This window comes from Augochlora pura, chromosome 1, assembly GCF_028453695.1.
Source record: "Augochlora pura isolate Apur16 chromosome 1, APUR_v2.2.1, whole genome shotgun sequence".
Taxonomy (NCBI): domain Eukaryota; kingdom Metazoa; phylum Arthropoda; class Insecta; order Hymenoptera; family Halictidae; genus Augochlora; species Augochlora pura.
In genome coordinates this window covers 3,763,118-3,776,227 of record NC_135772.1, presented here as the reverse complement: position 1 = coordinate 3,776,227, position 13,110 = coordinate 3,763,118, and the positions used below count along the sequence as shown (strand labels likewise).

Here is a 13,110-nt window from a genome sequence, read left to right as displayed (position 1 = left end):
CCCAATTATTTTTTAAATCGCTTCAAACTATAATTACCCGGTTATCTCGATAATACAATCAAGTTAGTCATAATACAATGTCTATAGATTGCAATAAAATTCATGCACGATTAAATTTTTAAATCCGGTAAAAGAGATAACCAAATAGCTGGGACATTTTAATTTAGATGGTTACTTTGAATATCATGCTGCATTCCCTAGTTTCATTAACATACTCTCGTCGAAAGTTAAGAAATAACTATGTAATTAACTTTATTATAGCATAAGATTAAATTTATGATCAAGTATGTACAGATCCGAAGTTTCTTCATAAAGTGCTATTCTTGTTCCGCGGACACAGAGCTCCACATTAAAATATTCGGCCCATTACTAGCCAGGAAACAATTAATTTTCGGATGAACACTTAAGGAGACTATCGGATGTTTTGTAGGTTTAGTGCATGAAAGTTTTGCAATGACTTTCTGAGAAACTAGGTCCCATATCCATAATTTTCCATCTGCTGAACCAGAAAGAATCCGAGCGTCTTGAACATCAACGCTCGATTCTAGGCATAAATTATCCGCGATGTGTCCTGTGAACTCTCCAAGCAGTTCTCCCGAGTCTTTGTCCATTAATCTGACTACAGCATCATCACAACTGACCACTATGCATTGACCATCCCTTGTGAAGCTGGCACATGTTACTGCATCTACAATATATACATTTATTGTATTTAATTACAGTTCATATCTCTGCCTTTTTCATAAAAATATTATATTATTTTGTACCTCCCATGTAGTCTGCATACATTTCGCCAACACGAATATCGTATCTACGTATCTTACCATCGAATGAAGCTGTTAAAATTTCATGATCGGATACTCTGACACTAGAGATAGAGTCTTTAGCTTCACCTAGACATTGCACGGGATCCAAGGTTTTAGAACGTACATCCCAACACATGACTGAGTTGTCTCTTGATCCAGAAATAGCCATAGTAGACTCTTCATTGAATCTAATAACATGTAAAGTAGTTTATATTTTATTAGAGTTACAGTAAATAAGTATATGAAGTGTACACATACCTTACTGTATTAACTGGACCCACATGACCTCTCAAACGACGAATTAAAGTACCAGTTGCCACATCCCAGAGGATAACTGATTTATCTAATCCACATGAAACAATTTGACTACTGTCACATGATGAGCAAGCATCCATTACTTCATCCCCGTGTCCTCCGTATGTCTTCAAAGCAACCCCTCTGTGTGGATTCCATAATTTCAATTTTCTGTCTGAGCCACAAGTTAAGCAGTATGTGCCATCAACTAAAACATTTGTATTCATTAGTAAACAATTTATATTAAATATAGAAAAAAACGACTCAAATATATGCATACCACTAAATCGAACTGATCGCACAGCTCCTTGTTTACAATCTATTTCTCTGTTGAATTTGTACTGAATATCCATTTCGAGTATATTTTAAAATATCAGTCAAGAATAATGTGCTTTGTATATAAATGGAATTCTTAACCTTTCCAATAATGCAATTTTCCTAAAACATTGTTGCGGCATTTTTATATACTTTGACATTCAAAATCAACACATGATTCTATTCCTGTACTATGTTTTTAACTTAACCATAGAAGCGTGATTCCTAACATTTTACAGTATGGCCAATATTAGTGCATTGATAACGTCCATCGTCGATGCCTAGAAACATAAGCACCATTTTGTAAAATATACTAAAGAATCCAACAATATTGTAATTCATATTATCGTAGAACGAAACTGCATGACACTATGATACTGAATATTTAGATTCTTGCCATGCAAATGTTTGCTACTTTAGCTGTTATATCATATTTAAATAACCTCCAATCAGCAATGCCATCATCTAGTTTAAGTGGCGCCAATAGGCTGAAACCATCTTACTTCTCTATCAACTACGTCTTGTCATTGAATACGTACACTTGAATTTACGAATTATAAAAGTAAGTGAATGTACATATGTACACCACATATATATACATTATAAACCCGCTTGCGATATCTAACAAACTGTAATTATGAATGAACGTAAACGAGTAACAGGCATATTATATCAACGTTTGTTACTTTTCATTGATCTGTTGTGAAACTGTCGTGTATTTCATGGTGACAGTATTTGCCATTTGTTTTTCCGATGCAGTAAGCCAGTATGTGTTTCAATTATAATTATTTCATAAATGACATCTTCTAAAAAATTTTAATAAATAGTTGTTCCTTTCTGTTGACAGTGTCGTTAAATGTTGGGTGTTGTTGATGAACGATACGTTATTATAAAGCTGTGAAACGTTGTGACACGGTAAACAATTCGGCGAGCGATGCAACTGACCGACTAACAAAATTTCCGATACAACTCCGAAGAAAAATTATGTAGATAAAATGGTTGCAAATACATCAGATGATATGAATGGATCTATTTACCATGAAAGACAAGTAATGTGTCGAATGTTTATATTTGTAAATTACTAATGTATATGAGTGTATTAATTTTACGTCTGTGACATTTGTCCGTTTTGTAGGTGAAAGAACTTTGTGCTTTACATGCATTGAACAACCTGTTTCAAGAGAGAGGATTTAACAAACAGGAATTAGACAAAATTTGTTATAACTTAAGTCCAGATGTATGGATTAATCCTCATAAATCATTGTTAGGACTTGGCAATTATGATATTAATGTTATTATGGCAGCCTTGCAACAGAAAGGACGCGAAGCTGTTTGGTTTGACAAACGCAGGTTTGTGAAAAATTATAATTATAAATAGTAGAATATTGTTAGACTATGAATTCTTATATGACATTTTTATATTTTTTAGAGATCCTACATGTCTATGTTTAGACAACATAGAAGGCTTCATATTAAACGTACCAACAGAATACAAGTTAGGTTTTGTATTGTTACCTCTAAAAAGACGTCATTGGATTGCTCTAAAGAAAATTCATGGTGCTTTTTATAATCTTGATTCAAAATTGGATTCACCTCAACTCATAGGAAAGGTCAATAAGGCTATTCAATAATTTTTTTAATGACAAATGATACAGTGAAAGCAATACATTATTAAGTTATAGATTGTGCTAATTCAAAGTTATTGTGTTATTAGGACCATGATTTGCTTGTGTATCTAAAGGACCAGATAGACAGTAAGGAGAAAGAATTGTTCCTTGTTGTATCAACAGAAGTAGGCAGTAATCAAGGATGGTTGTCGAATACATATGCGAACAAGGATGGAATTGGTACAGATAATAATTCAATAACATACATAGAAGATGTTTACACCGATGTAGACTTAATAAAAGAGGAGTCTAAAGAAATGAATGAAAATGAAGAGTCTGTAGATAATAAAAACTCTAGGTAATTGAAGTTCTTTAACACGTTCACTGTTTTCCGCGTCGTATGTGATGCACGACCGTTTCTCACACGATGTTCTTGCTTTACATACGATGCATAGTCTGGATTAAATTTATCGCTTTGTGAAAAAACTGGGACAGTAAACGTGTTAATTTTTTTTAAGTTACATACTTCATGCTTCAGGCCAAATAAATTTAGAATGGAAACGACAATAGATTCGGAACACCTGATTCCAGGGAGTAGTGAAAAGAAGTAAACAAATTAAAAAATACCTTGAATGTTACATTGAATATTTTGTATATGAAAGAACGAAGCATAATGATTTCTTTTCTGTTTCTGTTAAAATATTTTCATTAATAAGTTGATACTTATTTAAAATATATTTATGTTTCATGTTATTATTATCGTTATATTTTTTATTAGAATTTAAAGAGAAGAAACGAGAAGATTTTAACATTTAAATATATATAAGATATAAAGTTATTTGTCACTAATTGTTGATTGTTTACATGTTATTTTTGTTATAACTATAATGATAAGTTAATATTTGTAATATATAATCGTTTTAAGCAAAATTGAACCACACATTTATTTATAATATAAGAATGTTTAAAGAATTGTCTATAGTAACTGTGTATAGTAAGCTCTTATTTCAAATGAATGTCGTAATATGTGTAACTATTTTAAAAAAAAGAATGTTTACAATTGTGTCCACTTTCGTGTCTACATTATTTATAATACTGCTTTATCAGCATTATTAGTTACGAAATGCAGTATATTAAGCTGTCAATTTACTTGCACAGTTTTATATTCGAAAACAACATTCAAGTATGTTTTTATGGACATGAAATTACAAAATGTTCGATTGTAAAAATCGTATTACTTTCCCCAAAACTAACTATTGTTCTTTTTGTAATTATTGTTAGTCACGTCATAAAAGAATACAAGATACTATGAAAGACAATCTTTTTCACTTCAAACAAATATACTACTATGTAAATGTGATAAATTAATAATTGGTATATAAATGATGTACCATTTTCTATTTCCTGTACATTCTAGTATTGTAGTAGAAAAACTTATTTATAAGACGATTATTTTATAAAAATGTATTGTTTATGTTCGTCGACGTATAGTCGATCACATAAGTGTTCGTTCACCTGTCGCACTCTTGTCAGCGTACGTACATGTAAATAAAAGAAAATACGTATATAATCTTCAAAATAAAAATATAAGAATAAATCTTTACTAATGCAGAACAAAGTAGATTAGAAAATTCATTCAGAAAATGAGTGTAATTAAAACTTAAAGAGAATATTGAAAAAACTATTATTTAACTTAATTGGATGTTTCGTAAATTTAATTGTGCAGTACAATTATTTGAATATTAATTTTATCAATTCCTCTACCTCTCTGACTATTCGTGAACTACTTGTCCGACCACGGACTATATAATTCTAATAACATTATCTAAATGTGAATTTTGTTTACATTTCGATAATCGATAAACAATTCTTATCAATTTTTATATAATGTACAATTTATAAAGTATGTTATGCATGTGCGCTAAACATTGACTCTTGATTTAAATAAAGTCGGAGCGTCAGAGTTCGCCACGGGCACGGGTTAAATCGAGTTAAACACTATCTTCATTGTATTGTATCCTCAATTTGTGTTATACACACATAGTTGTTAAATTTTACTAGTAAAACATTTGATTTGACATAAACATTGTTAAAGGAATAAAAATTAATAAAAACATGTCAGGAAACCAATTAGGCAAGGTAATTATTTCACATCATGCCGAACGATTTAAGTTATTTAAGCCGTTAACCTAAAATGATAGCGAATTTATTTAACAAGTTATTTCGTTTGTAATACAATGATTTACTGTATAGAAAAATCGTAACGCAATCAGAATCGTACCATCGTTTTTACGTATATTTAAAATAACTTATAAGAATGATCAATTTTAGAGGTTGTATTACATGCCGAGAATAACAAGATGGTCAAAGGGAATCGGTGCAGAATTGCCACAGGCATATAAGAAATTCTGGCACGAATGGAAACTACAACAACCAACAGCTGTCCATTATATAAAACAAGAAGGCACTTACATCAAGGATGAGAAAACGGATGTTGTGTATGGACTTTGTACATAAAATATCCTGTTTTCTTTTTGTTTTCTTTCAAACTTCTAACTTAATTAATCTATAGACAAAAAGTTCAAAATATACCAATTCCATTGCTGACTCCTAAAGAAATGCATCAAGGAATTTGGGGTGGTGAAGCAGTTATACAGGGTTTTCTAAGGAAAGGTAGACGTTGTCGTAGAGTTCCACGCTTTTGGTTTCCTACCCTCAAAAAGTCTGTAGTATACAGTGAAGTTTTAGATGCACATATGAGGGTTGTAGTCACTAATAGAACTATTAATTTAATTCATGAACATTACGGTTTTGATCATTATCTACTGAAGGTAAATATACTAATTGTAAGACACTATTGTGTATTATTTTTTAACATTTACATGTTTCAATAATTTGCAGACTCCAGCTTGTGATTTGAAATCAGAACTTGCACTTAAGTTAAAACGCCAAATACTACTAGCATTAGTTGATAAAACTTTATATCCAAATGATCCCATTAAGAGGGAAGAGATTTTTAATAGATATAAAGAGTATTTAACTGCGGTAAGAAACTAATCTTTAGTATAAGATACTAATCTATATAATGTATAACATAGATTAGATTTCTTAGAAATATTGACTATATTCATTTCTAGTATACACGAGAAGAAATTGAATGGTATGGATTAAACTATAAAGAGGCATGTATTAAATGGATAAAATTAAAAGAGCAGAGAAAGGAAATAAAACCTTTAAAAATGCAGTATAGGTCTGAATTAATTGCACAACTTAAAAAGGCAAACATCAAAGAGGTACAAGATGTAGATATTTCATCACTGGGGTATGTAAATATTATAGCAATGTTTTATTTGAAATTTCAATTATTTTATTTCAAATTATTATTGCAGAAATTCATCTTGGATGACGAAACTGAATCCTTTTGCCAAAACTACTAAAACCAAGTAAAATATTTATATTGTGATTGACTTTCTTAAAATAGGGAAAATAAACTCCATAAATGAATAATTGCTTTCTCTCTTCATATTTAATACGTTGCAAAGACTTCCGTGTAGGAAATTAGAGTTTCCGAAATCTTTATTGAACTCCATTTGATCGGATATTTCAGCAACAAAACTTCTTCGTATTCGCGACAACTTATACTTCACACAAAAGATAAACAATGATCAACTATTGAATCATTTATGAAAAGACATTTAGATGCAATGGGCTAAAACTTGTCTTATCTCTAATAAATAAATAAAACTATGATATTGAACACTCAAATTCGCCATCCTTTGGCAAACGATTTAAAGAAGAAGCTATAGCCCGCGTGATGTATGTCATTGTTCCGAAACTACCACTTGGAGCACTATCATAAAAATGTTGGCAAACATAAGCTGCTCCACCGCAAAGAAGGTTCCCCATTGCATTTGTTTCCCGTTGGTCTTTCGGTTTGGCACAGCATAAAGTTGCATCTCCATCGATCTTCATCTAATTACAGCGAACATATATAATTTCGTGTATGCGACGTTAAAAAGTATAGTAATAAACGTACCTGATCATCTAGGAAGATAGCATTAGCTTTATGGACTAATTGCTCAACAGTAATTAATCCGCCTAGCGACGAAACCACATTATATTCAGTTACCAAAGTTAATACCATTAAAGCTTCAACTACCAATTGGCGATACTCCGGTTGGGGTATAGTATTTAGGACAGTTTCTACTGCTAAAGCGAATTTCAGTTCCCCAGGTGTCATTTCCTGTGTTAAATTTTGAGGTAGCATTCTACCTTCGATTACTAACCCTTGGCACTGTCAAACACAAAGATTTTAATATAGTTATAACGTTAAAAAATCGTTCACTCAAAGTTTCCAAATACGTACACGTTCCAGAACTTGCCATACGCGAGGATAAAAGTCTCGTGGCACTCTATTTAATGCCCCGTCTAGTCTTCGCCGTCGTAACCATTGACCTTGCCTATCTGGCTCAGTTTCACTACCATCAGTTTGATCAGGGCTCAAGAAGCCCCCAATTTGTGATTTCTGGATACATTCAACCATGAGATCATGAAGTATAAAATAGTTCTATTGTTAATATTTATAAATATTACCTTGCTGACTCTGCTGGACTTGCAGCTAATAACGGAGAAGTTACCTCGACCAACTAAAAGCACACAGTAATTTTTCTGGAATTATTTATTCTTCTGATAAGCTCACAATGTGGAAGAAAAAACGTACCGCTACTTATTGCGAACTCTTTTCCGCTCATAATATGATGCAAAAGATTCTTCATTTCGAACGGAGATAAATTTAGCAGATGCTCAGATGCTTCTTCTCCGGTACATATTAGAGTCCTTGATAATTCAGTAGCCATTACTTGGATGATTAAACCTACTCTAAGCCTGAGCATTTCGTGAAACAATTGCGGTTCCGTTCTAATAAACATCGCTAGATAAACAAGCAGTTCCTGCGTTAACATAGCAGTAGATTCATCGTCTCCATACGTCTGATGGATTATTATTCGTAATTCGTTTTCAGGCAATGGTGCTACAATAGTATGCTCATTGGTAGACGGCATTCCAACTGTAACTTGTTTCTGTCGAACTAACAAATCCGTGACTGCTTTAGCTAAATCCTCGACCCTCTTTCCTAACATTCCTGCTGTGTGACGTACAATTCCCCACATTTTTTGTTGACAAGCTTTCTCATAAAGATCTTTCAATAAATCTTTGATTAAAACTGGATGACCATCCTCTAACATGCCTGTATTGAAATAGAGACCTTGCGAATCCACCTAAGCAATCGAGTTAATATTTATTTGAAGTGAAACAATTCAGATTTTAGCAATTTAGCGACAGTAACTTACGAGATACTGTAGAATGTCTCCCTGTTCTTCCAAACTTTCAGTTTCTCCGAGCATAGATAATAACTCTTCAACTTCTGTGTCTGCATACTGGGTTTCACCTAAACCTCTGTGTCTGTGTAGCCTTGTACTATTTGTCCAATTCAAAATCTCATCCGTGGGCGACGGTGTACGGTCTACGGGAGCTGATTGTGTGGAATTAGGAGATAATGTTGTATCTGTCACTTCAATAAACGGATTGGTATTTAAAATAGTCGAAGGCCTTCGTTCCTCCCCTGCCATTCCAAGAATTTCAGCTACAAATCATAGTTTGTTTTTTTCAAATTACTTTAACGACAAAACGAACCGGATTTTCAAATTTATTGTTAATTTCTGTTCCTGGTAAGTTAACTTTTTGGGAATTAGTTACGATTAGTTAATTACACTTACATTCTTGGAGGATGGTAGGAATCATAGCTGTAGGAATATATTGCGCAAACACTTAGCATCCACTTTATAAAACATGCAACCAGAGCTCTAAGAATTTAAATAGTTTATGATATTATTGTATTATTGCATTAAGCATAACTCACGTTCTACGGCAATCGATCTTGTTTTCTTTATGGCACCTTTCACAGACATTCTACGTTTTAAATTCTTTGTACTTCGAGTTACCGGCCTGTTCAGAAGACCGGTGCGATGTGGGAATGCGCGCATCAAATGTTCCTCCAGATATTGCTGGACCTAATTAAATACAACAGAAGAGTATAGTGCGTTGCTAGGATAATACTTTCAACGATCTAATTTACCTGAGGATTTAACTTGTCCGGTTTGCCATCTTCAGAACTTCCTAAGAAACTTAAATTCGTGATGCAGGAAGTACTCAGAAAATCGCTCATATTGCCCAATGAAACTCGGGTGCCATTAATGTAACCGCTCTTTAGTTTTTTCATAGTGGTTATCATTGCCAACGGTATTTTTCCCTGATCTAAAAATAGTAATGTGTTTAGAAAACTACAAAATTGTGTTTTTGTGTGGAAAGAACGAAAAGAGAAAAAAACTTCGATGTTATTTCTTGGATATTCTATTTATGAGATAATTTCATCCAATTTAGTAGCACGCGCCGATCAAATATTATCCTGAATGATGATCTAAACCTGCCTATGGCATACCTAGATGATTATGAGTAGCGACAAGTGTTATAGTTGGCCTGCCGAGCATTTGCTTCCAGTTGATGGTGAGGAATGCCATATTCGTGGTAAAATTGTTGGCAAGGAGGGCTGCATCGTTTGTCGTGTAGTACTCCTCCGCGTCAAAGTTCTAAGACATGCAACAAACGCGCACACCATAGCATACATAAGCTGTCTCCACAGACTTGTTAGATTTTGTATTTTGAGGGAGCAAAACGATTTCTCCCCTCTAAAACTGCTTTTTCTTTTTTTCCTCCCTTCGTTTCAGTTGCATTTCATTTCCATTGAAAGATAGATACTTTAACATTAATTGATGTCGCTCATGATATATATGATGATATTGATAATACTTGGGTATATCACGGGATGAGGTGTGATAGCTAGTGAAATTCTAAGATCAGCTGATTTTAATTCACATCGAGACGTTCCATAGCGACTAAGCAAAAATTTATAAACGAAAAACAGATGCATACATGCAGGCAGACATGTTAGATGTTCTTTAGACAAGTGTTTATTTACATAATAATTTCATTAAGAGAAAAAAACGGAGTTCCAGAAAAATCATCGATATTTAAAAACCATACATTTTATCTCTGTTACTCTGTAAGCTTAATATTCCGGACATTCCAGTATGATTGCTTTTCATGCGTTCAAGAAGGAGTAACAAAAATTATAACTATGGTTCTTAAACATTGAATTACTATACCTAGATGAATGTTCTTGAGGGGCATGACCACGAGAGGACGGCCTAACATGTTCTGCCAGCTAGACTTCAAGAAATTAATTTCGCCTTTGAATATGTCAATCATGAGCTCATAGTCCGATGCGATGTAGAAGCGGGTCATGTCTGTCAACTAATGTTCGATGCAAGAACAAGAGGCAATATAAGAAAAGAAATAAAAGTATAGAAGAGCTGACAGCTTTTATGAGTATGTGCGATACCTACCTGCGGCGTGAACGCAAATATTTTATCGTTCAGCGAATATAATTTACTGGTGCTCAAAATTCCTACGACTCTTGATTTACGGCCAGACAGACCTAATTTCTTATTGCGGCCTAACAATAAGCAATTTTCAATTGAATAAGAGAGAAAATCAAATATTATACAACACAGAAATGTTACAATTTCAGCATACCTAAGTAAGTGTACAAATGGCTGAGTACTTTTGCAGGCTGCACTTCTATGGGAGCTACCTCCGCAATCGTCTGTACATGGATATCGTGTTGGGCGATTTTTTCCCTTATTTCTGCATCTTCCGCTAGTATTACGACTTGCACAACAACATCCGGCTTTTTTTCGCTACATAAACGTCTATTCAATGGATCTAATTCCCCCACAGCCAGGAAACCCTGTTTACATAGAAGAGAGACTTAGTTTTCATTGATTTCTGCAGGTTTCTTATATTCGTGTACTTACTTCTTGCAGTAATTTTCCTAAAATGTAAAGAGATTGAGCCCACATGAATGGACATCTACCTAACGCGATTCGTTTTTGACTACCCGGTTCAGCGTATTCTGCTGATACATTCGCAGCTTCTACAGAGTATAATTCAGGTACTAATTTAATTCCATCATCAGCTTTGATCATTATGTCTTCTAACTGTTTTGTGTATTCTTCTACTGCCTCTTGATTTCCTTGGAAGCAGTAATCCACAATTAAATAACAGAAGAACAAAGGCCATTCGCATTCTATATTTTCGAACATACGCAATTCCCATGGTTCATAATAAAGCCTGTCCAAGATACGATAAATTTATAAATAAAAACATACAATTAGAAATTTTAATCATGAAATATTTCTTAATTTGTTTTATTCACCTGTTTGGATCCTCCTTTGCAGTTTTATATCCATCTCTCAAAAACCTCTTACATCCGTAACGACCTTGCAGTTTCCTAGTAATAGTGTCCCTTGTCAATTGAATTAGATTAGGCTCGTCTACAGCAAATGCTGGAAAACTTATAATAGGTAACAATCCGCTGTCTAATTCTTTTGAGTTTGATTCACGCGGTAACATGGACTGTAAAACTGCTTGGCATTTTTGTGCTTCATCAGCTAATACATGAATTACCGAAGTTGGTCCACCTCTTGCACCAAACAAATCTAGTTCATTCATTGCCTCCATGGCTGCCTTAGCCATTCCAATACTGCTAGCATTTAGTTCAGGTAAACCGTGATTTGTTTTATCTCCCCTTTCCCAGATTCCATAGTCAGGAGTGCAATAGGCCGACTCAATATAAAATACTAAATTCTGGATAAATGCTACCTAAAGTTCAATCACAGAAAATTTTCAATAATTATGTTACATGTGTTTTACATCTAAATGACATTTGTATAAGTATTAAATGTTTGTTTACCTCATCTAAATTGAAAACAATTTGTAAGCCAGAAGCTGTCATTTGTGCTAAAATAAGTAAATAAAGAGAAATGGCATCTATTTGAAGGTGTCCCCATTCTGTATCGCCAACAACACTTCGGCCATTCACAGAACTATACTTGGCATGTAAAGCATCGTGTGGATTTTGAGTGGACTTAAACTTTTCAACTTTTTCTTTCTGTTGCATCATTGCCATTAGTAGACCTCTCATTAGTTTCACACAACTTTGTTCCAGTTCGTATGTTTTTGCCCTGTCTTCATCCGCATCAGCTATTTTTTTATAAGCCATTGACAGCCCCCATACAGCAAGAATACAATATATATTATCACGCACCCAGGCATGATCATTCTCAGGGCTTGCAGGGAAAAGACCCGTGACTGCATTTTGATGGTCCATAATAATTTTATGGACAATCCGTTGGTAATAATCCAAACGAACACCAGAATTACTACGACTCCTCATTTTGAATGTGTTAATTCCACTTCTGAAAATGTTTTTATCATTATATTATTATAAAGCACAATTACTATGTATCAAACATATTTACGTTTATACTATATCGGTAGGTTAGGCTTAAATTCTTTCTTCAAATACCTTTGGAGCGGTTTCCCAAGACTGTTATATAAATATTAACAGGTATTTTTAGTCTATTTAAATAGAAAAATATACTGTCAGATAAAAAATATAAAATTTCGTTGTATGCACATTTTTTAAAACATTTCAGAAACGCACATACATACACATACTTTATATACAATGTGAAACGAATGTCAAACTCAACAGACCTCTGCAGTAATAAAGAGGAACTACGTACAAATTGTAATGTAAGTACCATGTAGATATATGTGGAGTTTCCTGTAGAGGAACAATGAATCTTTATTCGATGTCTGTACAACGATAATAGATGCAGCGGCAATACGTTCAAATTGCTCATTGAATTACCAACAGTTAAATTTGGCGAACAGTTTGAGTGTTTTACCACGGGACCAATTGGCTCTGAATGTACATCAAAACTGTGGGAGGTTTAAAATGTTCATTTCAAAAGCTGTACGGTGCTGCATTATTGAAAACTTAGGTCTTTTGAAAAATTTACGTCTTATACGTAAAAGCCTATTTACCATTTAAAAGTATCATTATACCGTAACACAACTTCACAGCCATTAGCTCCATGTAATTATCGATTTCGAATTAGTTGCAA

General features: G+C 33.5%; 5 protein-coding genes across 15 annotated transcripts in view; 3 read left to right on the top strand and 2 right to left on the bottom strand.

Moving 5' to 3' along the window:
* Positions 1-227: 227 nt before the first annotated feature.
* LOC144469106 (WD repeat domain-containing protein 83) lies at positions 228-2,214 on the bottom strand. 4 transcript variants are annotated; one of them, XM_078179150.1, is made up of 5 exons: positions 2,102-2,214; positions 1,381-1,696; positions 1,065-1,308; positions 768-994; positions 228-688 (listed from the first exon to the last, which is right to left on the bottom strand). In XM_078179150.1, exons 2-5 carry the CDS (start codon positions 1,451-1,453, stop codon positions 318-320), a joined length of 915 nt encoding a protein of 304 aa, XP_078035276.1. In that variant the 5' UTR covers positions 1,454-1,696; positions 2,102-2,214; the 3' UTR covers positions 228-317. The 4 variants fall into 4 exon arrangements, with proteins under 4 accessions (XP_078035276.1, XP_078035194.1, XP_078035365.1 ...); XM_078179068.1 differs by lacking the exon at positions 2,102-2,214 and adding an exon at positions 1,859-1,969; XM_078179239.1 differs by lacking the exon at positions 2,102-2,214 and having other exon boundaries at positions 1,381-1,538; positions 1,625-1,848.
* Josd (Josephin domain containing) lies at positions 1,875-4,603 on the top strand. 2 transcript variants are annotated; one of them, XM_078179802.1, is made up of 5 exons: positions 1,875-1,977; positions 2,263-2,464; positions 2,551-2,765; positions 2,845-3,025; positions 3,130-4,603. In XM_078179802.1, exons 2-5 carry the CDS (start codon positions 2,411-2,413, stop codon positions 3,382-3,384), a joined length of 705 nt encoding a protein of 234 aa, XP_078035928.1. In that variant the 5' UTR covers positions 1,875-1,977; positions 2,263-2,410; the 3' UTR covers positions 3,385-4,603. The 2 variants fall into 2 exon arrangements, with proteins under 2 accessions (XP_078035928.1, XP_078035836.1); XM_078179710.1 differs by having other exon boundaries at positions 1,966-2,181; positions 3,130-4,602.
* A 394-nt stretch (positions 4,604-4,997) lies between these two features.
* Mrpl28 (mitochondrial ribosomal protein L28) lies at positions 4,998-6,661 on the top strand. The gene is made up of 6 exons (XM_078179579.1): positions 4,998-5,161; positions 5,354-5,520; positions 5,595-5,853; positions 5,924-6,067; positions 6,160-6,344; positions 6,412-6,661. The coding sequence occupies exons 1-6, from the start codon at positions 5,138-5,140 to the stop codon at positions 6,467-6,469; spliced, it is 837 nt and encodes a 278-aa protein (XP_078035705.1). The 5' UTR covers positions 4,998-5,137; the 3' UTR covers positions 6,470-6,661.
* On the bottom strand, positions 6,581-12,687 carry LOC144467701 (putative phosphorylase b kinase regulatory subunit alpha). 7 transcript variants are annotated; one of them, XM_078176729.1, is made up of 16 exons: positions 12,460-12,687; positions 11,892-12,396; positions 11,355-11,800; positions 10,954-11,269; positions 10,673-10,886; positions 10,483-10,592; positions 9,519-9,666; positions 9,156-9,334; positions 8,940-9,090; positions 8,797-8,823; positions 8,371-8,663; positions 7,743-8,298; positions 7,616-7,668; positions 7,389-7,547; positions 7,059-7,316; positions 6,581-6,994 (listed from the first exon to the last, which is right to left on the bottom strand). In XM_078176729.1, exons 2-16 carry the CDS (start codon positions 12,372-12,374, stop codon positions 6,767-6,769), a joined length of 3,621 nt encoding a protein of 1,206 aa, XP_078032855.1. In that variant the 5' UTR covers positions 12,375-12,396; positions 12,460-12,687; the 3' UTR covers positions 6,581-6,766. The 7 variants fall into 7 exon arrangements, with proteins under 7 accessions (XP_078032855.1, XP_078032934.1, XP_078032773.1 ...); XM_078176808.1 differs by lacking the exon at positions 9,519-9,666 and adding an exon at positions 10,243-10,390 and having other exon boundaries at positions 12,507-12,687; XM_078176647.1 differs by having other exon boundaries at positions 12,507-12,687.
* The window catches only part of Rme-8 (receptor mediated endocytosis 8), an 8,095-nt gene continuing 7,664 nt past the window's right edge, over positions 12,680-13,110 (top strand). Inside the window, exon 1 of the mRNA XM_078181676.1 lies at positions 12,680-12,736. Within this exon, the coding sequence (XP_078037802.1) occupies positions 12,680-12,736 (57 nt within the window). The remainder of the gene's footprint in view (positions 12,737-13,110) is intronic.